Source organism: Vicugna pacos, chromosome 16, assembly GCF_048564905.1.
Source record: "Vicugna pacos chromosome 16, VicPac4, whole genome shotgun sequence".
In the NCBI taxonomy this organism is placed as follows: Eukaryota; Metazoa; Chordata; class Mammalia; order Artiodactyla; family Camelidae; genus Vicugna; species Vicugna pacos.
In genome coordinates this window covers 51,316,307-51,331,946 of record NC_133002.1, presented here as the reverse complement: position 1 = coordinate 51,331,946, position 15,640 = coordinate 51,316,307, and the positions used below count along the sequence as shown (strand labels likewise).

The window sequence follows — 15,640 nt, the reverse complement described above, 5'->3', positions numbered from 1 at the left end:
ATATTTTAACTTTTTATTAATTTGTCCAAACATAATCCATCACCAACTTTAATAATCATCAACAATTTGATGTATTTGTTATAATAATTAAAGTGTTATATATTAGCCTATTTAAAGTTATTTAAATGAAAAAAACTATGGAGAGCATACGAACTGATTACAATAAAATGCATTATGGGAAATGAGCTTAAAATTTCAGATTTTTTTCCCCACAGAGGGAAATTTCTAAAAAGACTTTGAAAGAGAAGGGCCTCCAAACAAAAATTTGAGGAAAAAATTCCTTGCCTACCAAAAAATATACATTTCTGATAGAGAACGCTCTTCTATTTCCACCTATACTTCAGTTCTATGGGCTTTTAGGCTGTTTAAATATACAAACTATACTTCCCTTCTTTTCTTTCTTATCTCTTCTAGGCCATTTTTTCTTTCCTATTACTTTTGCCCAGTTCTCAGTTTTTTTCCATAAAGAAACTATTCTTTCTACACACATTTTCTGCCAATCAGATTGTTCCTTTATTTTCAGATGGCAACCCTATCAATGACTGGCACCCAGATTAATTTTAGAGTCCTTAGTTCTTAAATAATTTCATTAATTATTGCTTAAAGGCTCATTCTACTCTGTCAGAGATTCTTACTCCTGGGTTCAGTATCAACTCCATATATGTTTGTGTGTTTATAAACATTCTTCACATTTAAACTGTGAAACTGTTCTAACTAAACATATGATCATTATTTTCTAAGTGTACTGCTAATATGTCCTTCTAAAAATCAAAGTATAAAGCTGACATTTCAAAAGCCACTTAAGAAGGAAAAGCTAAATGACTACATTCATGTATGAATATCTATTGTTAAAGGTGGTTGTCAGTTTAAGTAAAAATTCATAATCTGCTTACCACTGTTTTATAAGGCATCTCTCTAATGCATAAGGTTAGCAAAACATTTCACATGTATATGTATAAGTAAATAACTGGGAGAAAGTTTAGCAATTTAATGAATTAGGGCTCTATTTACAATTATACTATCAAAAGCTTAATGCTCTGGTGGAAATTCCAAGTCTCATTAACTATGGTGCCAGAAACTTTAATTAAAATAGAACACCTCATTTAAATCATTAGCTTTGGTAATTCAAGCACGAATAGAGGTCTAATTTATTAATTTGTTGATCACTGTCTCTGTTATGTGCATTAGATGGTTTGTTAGATACCACACATTAACAATCTCTCTGAGAGGTTAACATTTCGGAGAAGACAGCAATACTACCGCCTGGTTATGCAACATAAATCATGAGCTGACATCATCTACTTTGAAAGCCAGAGTAGGCAGACTATGTCAATCAGCCAAGAATACAATCTTCAAGCTACATTTATACAATAACACCCTGCCCCGTAGAAAGGCACTTGGTAGGGGTCGGGGTAGGGGGATGATTGGACAACAGTATTGAAATCATTGAGTATTGAAAGGCAAATACTTCCTGAAAACAATATTGAAAACTAACTTCATAACTAGAAAGAAAAAATGAAAATAAATAGATGCACCAAAAAGTGTCTTTGTTCAAAAGCTAACATTTAAGACAGAAATGTTTCAAAGCAGATACATCACAGAGGCATACATGTCATCTCTAAGATGGCAAAGGAAATGCTGATTTACTGAAAGCTGATCAAAATGAGTGATTTACAAGCATTCCATTTTCATTAGAAAGCCATTACATACAAACTACTATATATAAAATAAACAACAAGGTCCTACTGTACAGCACAGGGAATTATACTCAGTATCTTGTAATAAACCCATAATGAAAAAGATAAAAAAGAATATATATGTATAACTGAATCACTATGCTGTACACCATAAACACAACATTGTAAATCAACTGTACTTCAATAAAAAAAAAAGAAAGACAGGAAGCCATTATAACAATACCACCACTGCAACACAAAAATGTGCAGCTTTTAAACATTTGGAGACTTTTACAATGATGCTTTTAGAAAGAATTTTCCATTTATTACTAGTGAGCACTTGTAATCAAACTATTCCATGGCAAAGCATGTCTTAAACAGCCAAAGTTTTGCTCTGCACCAATATTAGCGCTGCTGGTTCTATGTTAAACAGAAGATTTTAACATGATAAAACTACTTAAGAAGAGTGAGGATTTGTCTCTCAGGATAAAAATGACTGGAAAGGATAATGGGGAAAAAAAGATACTGTTCATAACAAAAACAAAGAAAAATCAACCTATGAGTAAATTTAACCAGAAATGAAGGCACTACAGAATTTTACAGCGGAATATCCAGAAAGCAAACAAAAAAAGGAAAGATGGGAAGACGAAAGAAAGGGAAGGAGGAAGGAAAAAAGACTGAAATATGGAAGACTGTACCAGTTCCTAAATAAGAGGTTTAAAATATTTGTAAAGACAAAATTTCCCCCAATTTGAGCTATTCATTTAATGTAATTGAAATTAAAACCTAAGAAAGGTTTCTGATTTTGTTTGGAGGTGGGGGGAGGGGGAGGTCACACAGACGTTCTAAAGTTCTAGTAGAAAAACCAGAAAATAACCTTCCTGTCTGCTGCCCTCTCCCCAAAACTGGAAGGAAGAAAAGTAATAAAGGAGACTTTATACTATCAAATTAGAATACTAGAAAGCCTCAAAAATTAAAATAGTGTAATTCTGGTACAGAAACATATAGACAGATGAGGAGAAAAATAGAAAGTCCAGAAATGGATTGCAGTATATACTGAAGAGCTGCATCTTAATCAGGGACTAGATTCTAAAGTCATCATGTAAAGTGAAAAATCTCATTGAGATCCAAACTCCCCTAGAAAAATCCTGAATCATGACTAAATTACTAGAAACCGAATCCTTGGACGCGCTGAAGCCAAGAATTCACTTCTATTGTTTCTTTCTGCATTTCATCTCCCCTCACCCCTCATAGCAGTAAGTTGAAAAGTAAGTATGATACAGCGCTATTATAAAGAATTCAGTATTTGACAAGATAGCCTCTATTCTGTTCAGTGAAAATGTTTAACATGAAGTATGAAAACAACTGGCTATTTACAGAAAATTAAATCATAACCCCAAGCTTACACTGACATTTGAAAACAAATTGGAGCAATTTATCAATCCGTTTCCAATCAGGAGTGGTCTGCAACCCAGCCCAAGTAGGAAGGCACCTCTGCCCTTTGTTCTTCTCCTTATCCCATCACACCAGGAAAGAACTAGAAGTGAGAGAGGGTGCAGGCACTACTGCCAGACCACAGAGCCCCGGCTTCATCCAAGTGGCTGAGGGCCAGGGCTTCTGCTGCTTTTGAGGTAGGTAAGGAAAACCCACGGACTTAAGCCTTAAGCATCTAACTGAAAATACTCTGAACTTTTCAAGTTGCAGAAAGTGTTAGAGAATAGAGAATCCCATTTAGGGTGCCTTAACCTGGTTGAAAGGAAGGTTTGATGGGGGTGACACTGAGCATAGCAATTAGGGAAAAAAACTGTTTCGAGCCTCCAACAAGTAATTCCCCTCCATCAATCAGTCACACGTCCCTATCTATGGATGCTATGAAAAGCTATCTGTTACTGTAGGGGAGCCACCTGACAGTGTCTGCCACCCCAAGATGTCTCTCTGGCATGACGATTAATTTAGGCTGATTATTTTTAAGGCCCCAAAGACTCAGGAAGAACCTTTGACCTTCCCCCAAATGCCTAAAAGAACCAGACAGAGGACTGTTCCAGGAAGGGAGCTGTTGCCACAGGTAACTGTGGTAGGACCTAGGTGGGGGCGCACAGAGAAGAACCTAGCAAAATCCGCTTGTGAAAACCCCTCTCTGGGTCCCACTGCCTCTGCATGGCCAGCAAACCACTGTTTACCAAACATCTGCTTTTTCTAACTCCACGTCGATTGCCTTCCTCCACTGTGAAGTCCCAAACCACTGCCCTCACATCCTTTATGTCTTTAGCTGAAAATGGTATTTGAGGTGAGGGCTTCAGTCATTGTGGTGGGTCACTCAGTTTTCCTGGTCTCTCCCATGTATAGATGTTACTAAACTTTGTTTGATTTTCTCTTATTAATCTGTCTCATGTCAATTTAATTCTTAGACCAACCGGAAGAACCTAGAAGGGCAGAGGAAATTTCTTCCTCCCTGACATTATAGTAGCTATCCTGGTATAGTAAAATTAGAAACAATTTCTCTAACTTCCACATTTTCCATGTTGACCATGTACTCCATTTGTCAAAAGAAAGTCAAAATTATTATAAAAAAAAGAGAAAACTAATGAAATCTAATATAAAAAACCATCTGTTCAAGTTAACTATTAAGCTAACATCTAGATATTTTCATCCCACATAAGATTAATCTATCAAGGTTTCTAACAATAAAAGAATTCACAGTCGATAGGTAAATAAAACATTTTTCTATACTGTTAACGTTAAAGAACCTATTTTAAAAGGCTGGATATAAAAATAAGCATAAGTCAATAAAAAAAGTTTAAAAATATAAATAAATAAAAGGCTGGATATAAACAACAAGCACATAAACCATTCACTCTGTGAGATGATTCATGCAAAATCATTTTGTACAACATAACACACACAAGTTATCCCAATGCAATGAAAACGTCAAAACCTGTAATGTGGTAAAAATAACATTTTCCTTGTGAAGGTTTTTTTTTTTTCAGTGTTGAAAGTTAGTCATCATTTGTGAATCTCATGCATCAAAATAAAGGTGACCTAATGTTTTTGCAAAAGTAATTTCACTCTAAGAATCCACTAACAATTGAAGGTACTTACTCATATGCTCACAGCTAAACAGTAATAACAAATGTTAAAGAGTCTGATGGTACAAAGAACTTAAATTCCAAAACTAAGAAACATTTAGACAAATCAACGACTCAAGTACACTATTCAGTATTCAGCATTATTTAGCAAAGTACGAAACTTTGTAAAAACTTTGGCATGTTATTTCCCCCCACATTATGAACTCATTTGGCTGGTTAAATCAAAATATTACAAGTATTATCAGTATAAATGGTGGAGTAAGGAACTCCATAAAAGCAACGAAAAAACTGGCAAAAACTGGCACAATCAAATTTCTTGGAATTCAGGAAACTAAAGCTTGCAGCAGCCAGGGATACACTTAATCAAGAAAACCCAGGAAATTTCAGTAAGAACAGCAAGATCGATGGTATTTTAATTTACCCTAGTCCAATCCCCCTGCTTTCCAGCTCAGTGGTAGCCTTGAAAATCAAGACCCTGCATTTCCAGCACCAGTATCAGAGGGAGCAGAAGGGGCCTCATTCTCAAAGAATTGTAATTACTTGTTTTGATCTGTCTGGTACAACAGCAACAACATTTGCCTTATCTTGTCTACCTAAGAACTCAACCAGTGCTAAAGGGGCCATACTGAAACCATTCACAAGGCAAATGTGTTAGCTGCTGCTACCTGAAGCAATGGACAATAGTTTGACCAAACAATAGACCAACCAAAAGCTGTGAAGGAAAGGCTGGGTTATGAGATACTTTACAGAATAACGACTTTGAACAGCTCTGACCTATTTCTCCTGAAAATCCAGAAGATCACACACATACTGTGCACATGCTCAGGAAAGATCTGAAAAGTTCTCACCTCTGGCTGACCTGGAGGCTCTGGAGAAGCAGGAAGTTAAGGCTAAAGGAGAGATGTAAACTGCCTGGCTGAGTATGGAAGGTGTGCCAAAACACACACAGATGCCTCTGTAAAAACTGGGCAACGTTTTTGACTCTGGGCATTTAAGGAAATCTCTGGGCAGTGACTACTGATCATTAAGCTAATGGAAGAAAAAACTAAGCGGCCATATATAATAGACTTCAACAATTAGCTCAAAATTTAAAAACCAATTTAAAATTAAATTTTAAAAAATAGTTTAGGAAAGTCACTAAACAAACAAATGACAAAATCAAAAAGCAAAAGGATGAGAAAAGACATTTTATGCAAACTATAAACCAAGAGGGGGCTGGTGTGGCTATACAAATATCAGAAAGAGATACTTGAGGACAAAAACGTTGTGAGAGAGAAAGGACATCATATAATGATGAAAGGTCAATCCATCAAGAAGATATAACAATTATAAACACATGCAAAACTAATAAACGAATCTCCAAATACCTGAAGCATAAACTGACAGAATTAAAAGGAGAAATAGACAATTCCACAATAATAGTTAGAGACTTCAACATCCTGCTTTCAATAATGGATATAAGTCCTAGACAGAAGATTCAAAAGAAAGAGAAAATTTGAACAATATAAACCAAATACACTTAACATATCTATAGAACACTCGACCCAACAAGAACAAAATGCACATTTTTCTCCAGTGCACCTGAAACATTCTCCAGGAGAGACCATATGTTAGACCATAACACAAGTCTCAATAAATTTAAAAAGATTAAAATTATGTAAAGTATGTTCTTCAGCCACATGTAATGAAATTATAAGTCAATAACAGAAGGAAATTTGGAAAGCTCACTCTAGAAATACTTGCTTTCTCTAATTTTGCCAACTGTGTACACAGGGCAATTAGGCAAAAAAGAAAAAAAGAAAGGAAGAAAGGAAGAAAGAAAGAAAGAAAGAAAAGAAAAGACATCTAGATTGAAAGACAGAACAAAACTATATTTGCAGATGACATTATTTTCTATGTAAAAGATCCTAAGGTATCCACAAAAAAAACTATTAGCACTAATAAAGAGTTCTGCCAAGTTTGCAGATATACAATCAATTTTATTTCTAAACACTAGTAATGAACAATCCAAAAAATAAAATTAAGGGAACAATTCCATTTGCAGTAGCACAAAAAAGAATTAAATACTTTGGAATAAATTTAACAAAAGAAATGTAAGACTTATACTTGAAAAATTGTAAAATGCTGTTGAGAGAAATTTTAAAAGACCTAAATAAATGGAAACATGCCCCATGTTCAGGTACCAGAACACTTTATGTTGTTAAGGTGGCAATACTCCCCAAATTAATCTACAAATTTAAAGCAATCCCTTTTAAAATTTCAGCTGGCTGTTTTTGCAGAAACTGACAAATGGTAATTCAAGGGACCCAGAATAGCTAAAACAATCTTGAAACAGAAGAACAAAGTACAAAGACTCATACTTCCAAATACATAACTTAGTATAAAGCTACAGTATACGTGACAGTGTGGTATGGCATGAGGACATATAGATCAATGAACAGAACTGAGAGTCTAGAAATAAACCCATACCTCTATGGTCAAATTGATTTTTCACAAGGTTGCCAAGACCACAAGATGGAGAAAGAAGAGTCTTTTCAAAATATGATGCAAAGAAAACTGAATAACCACATGTAAAACAATGAATTTGACACCTACCTCAAAAATTGCACAAAATTTAACTCAAAATGGGTCAAAGAATTAAATATAAGACCTAAAAGTATAAAACTAGGAAAGGTAGATATAAATTTTTGTGACCTTGGATTAGGTAACAGTTTCTTAGATAAGACACCAAAAACACAATAAACAAAGAAAAAAACAGATAAACTGGACTTTATCTAAATTAAAAACTACTGTGCATTAAAGATACTATCAAGAGGGTGAAAAGACAGTCCACAGAAGGGGAAAAAAATTGCAAATTATATACATAATAAAAATCTTGTATCCAGAATATACTTAAAAACTCTTACAGCTTCACAACAAAAAGACAACCATTTTTCAAAATGGACAAAGGATTTGAATAGACATTTCTCCAAAAAAGACATATAAATGGCCAACAAACATATTAAAAGATGCTCAATATCACTAGTGATTAGGGAAATGCAAATCAAAACAATGAGATACTACTTCACACCCACTAGGATGGCTATAATTTAAGAAAAAGAAAAAGAAGAAACTGGAACCCTTATACATTGCTGATGGGAATATAAAATGGTGCAAGACACTGTGGAGAACAGTTTGGCAGCTCCTCAAAAACACAGTTACCATATGACCCAAGAAGTTCAGGTACGTATCTAAGAAAACTGAAAATATACTTTCACACAAAAACTTGTTCATGAATGCTTATAGCGGCACTATTCATAACAGTAAAAAACCCAGAAACAACCCAAACGCCCATCAACTGATGAATAAAACTGTAGTATATCCATACAATGGAATATCATTCAGCCATAAAAAGAATGAAGTACTGATACATGCTACAAAGTGGATGAGCTTCAAAAGCATTACACTAAATGAAAGAACCAAGACACAGAAGACCATATATGTATAATTCCATTCATATTAAATGTCTCCACAGGGACAGAAAACAGATTGTTAGTTGCTAGAGACGAGATAGGGGGCATTGGGGAGTAACTGCTTAATGATTATGGCATTTCTCTTAGTGTGATTTAAAATGTTCTGGAATTAGATAGTGGTGAATGCTGCACAATATTGTGTATATACTAAAATTCACTAAATTTTACTTTAAAATGGCTAAAATGGAGAATTTTTGTTATACGAATTTTATCAGAAATAAACAAATACACAGGCAGATAAATACATAAAACATTACTTAACTGAAAATTACTACTGTTTAGTTGTGAAGGTCATTCTATTATAATTTGAAATAATGTCAGATATGTGTCAAATCTTTAAAAGTATGGTTCTAAATTTCTGGATCCTCACAATACATGTGTACAGATACCAATTCATCCTAGGCTTACAATTCATATTAGGAGGCTAAGATAGCAATTAAGCTGTTTTAATGACAGTTATCATACAGGATAAGTCAATCAACGAATACTGGAACAATTTGAACAAATTACCTTCAAAATCCTACAAATAAGATACAAAACTTTCCCTATGAAACTTGACTTTTTAATCAGCATCTATAGCAGAAAATTGCAAAACATGAGTCATTTCTAAAGCCTTTAGAAATCACTAAGGAACTGCCACAATGAGGCTAATATCAAAAAATATTTTTTGTAACTCAAAATAAGAAATGTTTATTCTGTTTTAAAAAGACATCCATGATGATAATGACCACACCCAGCTTTACACAGTCTTATCTTTAATCACTGCAAGTTTAACTGGAACAGCCTAGAAGTTTCTATAGTCCACGCCAAGTGATACTGTTTTTGAAGTTTTATAACTTGGTATTACTAAGATTTTTATATCAGTGAAGGTCCATAAAGAAGCTCTTTAGCAATACCAAAGTATTTTAAGATAAAAATTCAGTTTCCCTTAAAATGCTTAGTTTAGCAGAGTCGATTCTATGTTAAGCACTGCAAATTCTGAAATCTGGGAATCAGTGTCACTGTCATTGCCTCTAAGAAAGCACCAGGATGAATTACAGGAGAAAGAGCACAGCCCTTGGAGATGACCAATGGCTGAGAAGGCCAATATTTATGGAAAGCTCTAATTAACAAATTTGTAATTAACAAATATAATGGAATACTACTCAGCCATAAAAAGAATAAAATAATGCCATTTGCAGCAACACGGATGGACCTAGAGATCGTCATTTTAAGTGAAGTAAGCCAGAAAGAGAAAGAAAAATACTACATGATATCACTTATATGTGGAATCTAAAAAATAATACAAATGAATCTACATACAAAACAGACTCACAGACATAGAAACAAACTTACAGTTACCGAAAGGGAAAGGGAAGGGGCGGGGATAAACTAGGAGTACGGGAGTAACAGATACAAACTACTATATATAAAATAGATAAGTAACAAGGATTTACTGTTTAACACAAGAAAGAAGATTCAATATCTTGCAATAACCTATAACGGAAAATAATGTGAAAATAACTGAATCACTTTGCTGTATACCTGAAACCGATGCAACAGGGTAAATCAATGACATGTTACATAAATTAATTAATTTTAAAAAATAAATAAAATGAAGCTGAAAAATAAAGTCCAAGGAAAGATTATCTTTACAAGACTATTAAATTCAATAAGGTCTGTCCACTATCGTTACCAAACCAATAAACATTGATATTTCCACAATCAACTAATCCTGAAAGGAGAAAAGGAAGAGAAAGACATTTACCTCTTCTAAGCTAGGGAGCGAAGAAGATGACACTGTTCGAGATGACAACGGGTGAAAAGGCTCTTGACCAACAGCATGTTGATGACTCTGTATTTGTACAAAAGGGTTCTGCGGAGGCCTGTGAGGCAATGGAGGTAGGCCATAGGGAAAACCCGGCCCCATTAGGTGATTCTGTTGTAAATTAGCAAAAGTCCATGCTCCATCAGGTGCCAGGTATTTCAAGGGAGGAGGGGCAAGGTGTTCAGATGGCAACGAGAAAGGTGAGCTGAACATCTGGGGCGGCAGGCGCTGTGGAAATGCTGGGTTGTTGGCTACTTCAACGTCTCTGCTGCTGTCATTGAAGTTAGAAAAGTGGGTACTGTGGTCTGTATTAGACGGGGAAGATGGGACTGCTGGTGGGCTCCTAGTCTGAATTTGTCTATATTGCAAAAGTCTCGATTGAGGCGGTGGCATTTCAGCTAGTTCCCGTGTTTCACTTTGATCACGATTGGACAGTTCTCTGATTAAGTCTTGAAACCTACATAAGGATGATGAAATAGGAAAGGAGAAAACAAAAGAAAGCTCCATCACATTAAGGAGAGCTTAGTCAACAATGTGTAATTTTTTACAAACAAAAAGCATGATACTTAATTAGAACTAGTATTAATTCATCTCAAGAGGCAGCATTCACACTCAATAGATGCTGAATTGAAGACACTAAATATGCCCAACTATTTGATTTCTTTCTTGTTCTTGATATTAAAAACAACTGTCCTTGTCTTTACATGTGTTTCGTAACTGGTCACCATAATGGCAGACCTTCATCAGAAGGGACTGGGAAACACTTCATTGTGTTCACATTGCACACCAAAAACACAAGTTTAGAATGAGGACTGAACACTCATAAACATTAGTGCTTAAAAGAAGGTAGAATTTTGTGCTGCTAGAAAAAAATTGGTAAATGTATAATTTTTAGCTTTTAATCACTAATTTAATTTCACCCTCATTCATTCTTTGTATTACTACCGAATGTGAAAAAAAAAACATCCACAGTGATGGCACATTCCTCTTTCAGAAGAGACTGCAAAGCAAGGAGCTGCATTAATTTACAATCCACAGCAGATCACCCAGATCGCCTAGGTTCACACAAAAGTTACTGCTCAGTGGATATTCTCTATTTTGGAGTCAATCAACAGAACTGTACATGTGCCTAGAAGGCTGGCATCCAATTTCCTTAGGATAATAGTTCAATTTCAGGCAAAAAAAGACAACACTCAAGAAAGAAAACAGTAAAGGGGTCATGTTTCATTCAGAGACTATTTTTGGTCTGCTGAAAATACCTTGAGTCTGTTGTTTCTGCTTCATCTTCAGCACTGCTGGGGAGCTTCCAGTCTGCTCTCACTGGTGGCGGATGTAATCCAACGGGCGGCTGGGGAAGATGCTGGAGGTGAGGGTGAGGGTGGTGATGGTGTGGGTAAGGAATGCTGCCCTGACTGAGATAGGCATGATGATGCTCATTCCACTGCTGTAACCGCACTTGCTGCTGCCTTAACGTTTCCAGAGCTACACTTCCATGCATACGATCTGCAAAAACATACGAGAGGAGTTTAAGTTTTCAGCATCTGGGGGTGTCCGGTTAATTTTTGCAAGAATTTTTACAAGCAGATTTTGCCCACAAAGAAATGGCTACAACTTGAGTTTTGGAGACAGCAATGTTTTCTAAACTTGCCAGTAACTAAAGTTAGAGTAATGATGAGGATCCTTCCTTACCTACGTTACAGTGTAACCTGGCATCAACCGGACGCTTTATATTATACAGCATTAGGAACCAGATTCTGATTGTTACACTAAGTGACTGGTTTTTTTGCTGACACTATTTAAGGAAATCAATCAATCCTGACTCAAATTAATATTGTATACAACATGTTATTTAAGTAAATGATCTCTGAATCTGTCACATCCAGCAGTGACAGGAGAACTTACCTAGAGCCTCCCCTATAGGCAGTCCCGGGGGGTTCTCATCAGTGAAGTTATTCAGATGTGAAGGAAGAATGGGGCCGGGCTGCGCGACGGCTCGCAGAGGACTGTGGCCCTCCTGCAGCAGGGGAGGGGGCTGCTGCTCAGGAATGACAGCCTCTGCAGGAGGGGACTGTGGTCGATGAGAAACTGCATTATTGAAAAAAGCGCTGCTGGGGCCTGCCTGGTAGGCAGGAGAAAGCTGAGGAGGCGGCTGCGGAGTCAGCTGATTCAGCGGATTCTGCTGCTGGACTACCTGATTTGGCTGGGGTGGCATTTGATTTGGCTGTTCAGGCAAATTATTCTGCTGCTGATTTAACAAGGCGTGCTGCTGTGGAATTGGAAAGGGTGGTCTTGGCAGCTGAGGAAGGGGATGAAAATGACGATTAGGAATTGCATACTGTGCATGGGGGGCAGGAAGAGGAAGATTTATGTGTCTTGGGTTGAGATTATCTTTGCGATGAAATTTGGTATTGGGATAAACAACACCAGGGCGTGATTCAGGACTTCTGTTCTGTGGATTCGATTCCAAATCAATCTAGAAAAAAAGAAGAAGTCTTTTAACTGTGGAAGATCTAAGTCCTGTGGCTCGCCACCTTCTCCTACCCTGGGCCCATCTAAAGGATATGATCCGTTCTTATCAGTTTAATAGCAGGAGTGCTGGGTGCCAAATCAATCATTTTCTGATAATCAAATAAGGGAACATTTTTCACCTTAGGAAAGACGAAACAGAAAAAAACAGCATATTAAATCTGAGTCATAAGAAGAGATACTGCTATTTCATTAGCATATCCACTTTAATTCCTTTAAAAACATTATTTTTAATTTCACACTTTCTTCCTTGGAAAGAGAACCATTTACTTCCATCTGATATAAATCATTAAAATGTGTTATTTCCTTCTGATTTTATTGTTTTTATACATCTTTCTTCAAACATATCTATATTAATAAAAAAAACCTTTTTTGTCTCAATTTAAACAACTTTGAAGTGAACAAAAAAAAGTATTATATCACTTTGTATAACCTGTTTGGTTGTCAATTTTTTGTCATTATTCCTTCAGCAAACACTTACGGAGGGTCTACCAAGGACATTGTGCCTGGTGCTGGAGATTAAAAAAGCAATAAGAAGACTCAGATTGTACCCTCAAGAGCACAGAGCAGGGATTGGCAAACTACGGCCCCCAGGTCATTTCCAGCCCATCAGATTTTTGTAAATAAAGTTTTATTGGAACACAGCCACATTCATTGTTTACATACTGTCTATAGCTGCTTTCTTACTACAATGACAGAATCGAGTAGTTGCAACAAAAACTGTATGGCCCACAAAGCCTGAAAATTTACTCTCTGGCCTTCTGCAGAAAAAGTTTGCTAAGCTCTGGCTTAGAGTCCAGTTGAGGATACCAATATGTAAACATAAAATCAGAGGTGCTGGAAAAGGATGAGATGTGAGATCCTGATGCCTGAGAAAATTATAGGCGACTTCACAGAGATGATAGCATTTGAGTTAAATCTTGCACAAAAAGCTGGAATTTTCCAATGAAAGAAGGACATTCTAGGTAAAGATAATAGCTTATATATTGAGAGAGGAGAAAAAGCATGGCAGATTTAAGGAGATGAGAAATTTTGTGTACAAAGAGCTACAACTTGACTTGTTTATAGGCTAATTTCTACTTCTTGACATCAGCTGAAACTGTAAAAGTCCAATTATACAAGAGCTTGAATGATTCAATACTGAGTATAAACATTTTTTTAATCCTGTAAACTGTGGCAAAGGTTTGTAAGCTATGGAGTGCTGTCAAATTTCTGAAACACAAGTTTGATCTTAAGTGGTGACAATGTGGGAAATGAAGTATAAGGTGGAAAGAGGCAATTTTTCTTTTCCATCTTTGTCAAAATGCTCACTGAGCTGCTTTAGTATATCAATCTCCTTACAAGTTTCAATGTTGAGTCACTAAGGATTGCTGGGTACTTGCCTCACCAAAGGCTCTCAAGTTACACATGGAACTGACCATTCCCAAGAAGACAGAACAAGTAGCTTGTTCCTGAATTGAAGCGGGGGTACACCTGGCAACCAAGTTATTGTAACAAATGGCTGTGATGTGCCAATCATGCAAAGTGCATCCTCATCTCTAATCACTAGCTCAAAAGGACCAACATTAAATATGACCCATATGGTCCTGAAGGTTATTGGGTGTATATAAATTGTCTGGAAAGTGAAATGAGAAGGATGACAACTCTGTCCCAGCCTTCCCAAGCAGCTGCAATGCCTGCTCCCCAAATTTCTCAGAACCTGATTAAGGTTCTTTATAAACAAACATTTTCCCCATAAGTCTTTATCCTTTAATTACCAGAGCTACATTCAGCTGGGATATACCTTTTCCCAAAAGACACTGTTGATAGGCAAACTCTGATCGCATGAGGGAGACCATGATTAGATGTCAAGGTTGTGGATAAGCTGATGTTTTAATTGACCTCTTTACTTCTGACTTTGACATGGACAAAGTCATGACCATGGAGGCAGACCAGTGTCGCAGGAATTTAGATCAAGACTGCACTACTCGACCACGTTACAACGGGCTAAGCAGGACAGTGGACTGCAAGGTCCGAAGGAGTCTGACTCTAATATTATTAGAATTAGATCATCCTCTATCACTTTTCTCTTAATACAGGAAAGTTAGGATATTTTCCCCCAAGGCCAAAGCAGGACAAAGCATCAGGGCAGGAAAGAAAATGAAACACATCTATCAGGTTGCCTACTCCCCTAACAGGGAAAGACCAGAACAGAAATTTTAAAACAAGGACAGGAGAGACACTTTGCTATTGTGGCTTCAGTTGCTCTGATAGCACCTAAGACTCTTGTGGTTGGTTTTGTCCTAAGCTGCTTCAGACTACAACCGCTGCGGCTGCAATGTCCCAACAGGCCATCTGTTCTCTCTCTGCACCCTTTCCAAACACACAGGATGTCTACTTTCACTGCTGCTCCTCTCTGACTCTATCGGCAAGTTCTCCTTGCTGCCTAATCTGCACTACAAATCCTCCAGTGGGTACTGAGTCTTTCCAGTTCTACAAACTGTGAGTCAGAGCTACTGATGAGACATAAGTAACTGAATATAGAGAACAGTTGCTTAAAGCAAGGCTGAGGTTTAAGATACAGATTTGGAAGTCACTACCATGGAGTGGGTATTGAAAATCATGGAACTGGGCTAGTTTAGGGGTAAGAAATCTTAGAATATAAAGAGAGGTATGAAACACTGACAGAACCTCTTTCTCTGAGACTGGTGATTAAGAAGTAAGGATGTTCAAGGAGACAGAAAGTATTGAGTCTAAGGTTTTGAGTTGACAGGGTAAAATCCTAAGGCAAGGTCATCTCCTGATCATAAAGAGTAACAGAAGGTGGAAGGTAAGCAGGAATCAGATGATCTGCTGAGAAAACTGGGCAAAAGGACCTAAATCCATGTAAAAGAAACTGGAGGAGCCCCACGGGTTCCCTGAGATTGGAAAACATGAATTTTGAGCAGCACTAATTCAACCAATGATTTGACTTTCCCTAACTGGGTCACAAGCACAGAAGCAGAGAAAGCAGATGAACAAGTGGACTAAGGGTTAAGGACTTCTGCAGTGGGT

The 15,640-nt window shown here is 36.7% G+C and overlaps 1 protein-coding gene across 7 annotated transcripts in view; it reads right to left on the bottom strand.

Annotated features, from left to right (window-relative positions):
- Positions 1-15,640, bottom strand: part of HELZ (helicase with zinc finger) — a 137,845-nt gene that overhangs the window by 17,645 nt on the left and 104,560 nt on the right. For all 7 annotated transcript variants that reach the window (XM_031685626.2, XM_031685622.2, XM_072939441.1 and 4 more), the window contains 3 exons: positions 11,984-12,554; positions 11,341-11,584; positions 10,022-10,538 (listed from right to left, as the gene is read on the bottom strand). In XM_031685626.2, the coding sequence (XP_031541486.1) occupies positions 10,022-10,538; positions 11,341-11,584; positions 11,984-12,554 (1,332 nt within the window). The remainder of the gene's footprint in view (positions 1-10,021; positions 10,539-11,340; positions 11,585-11,983; positions 12,555-15,640) is intronic.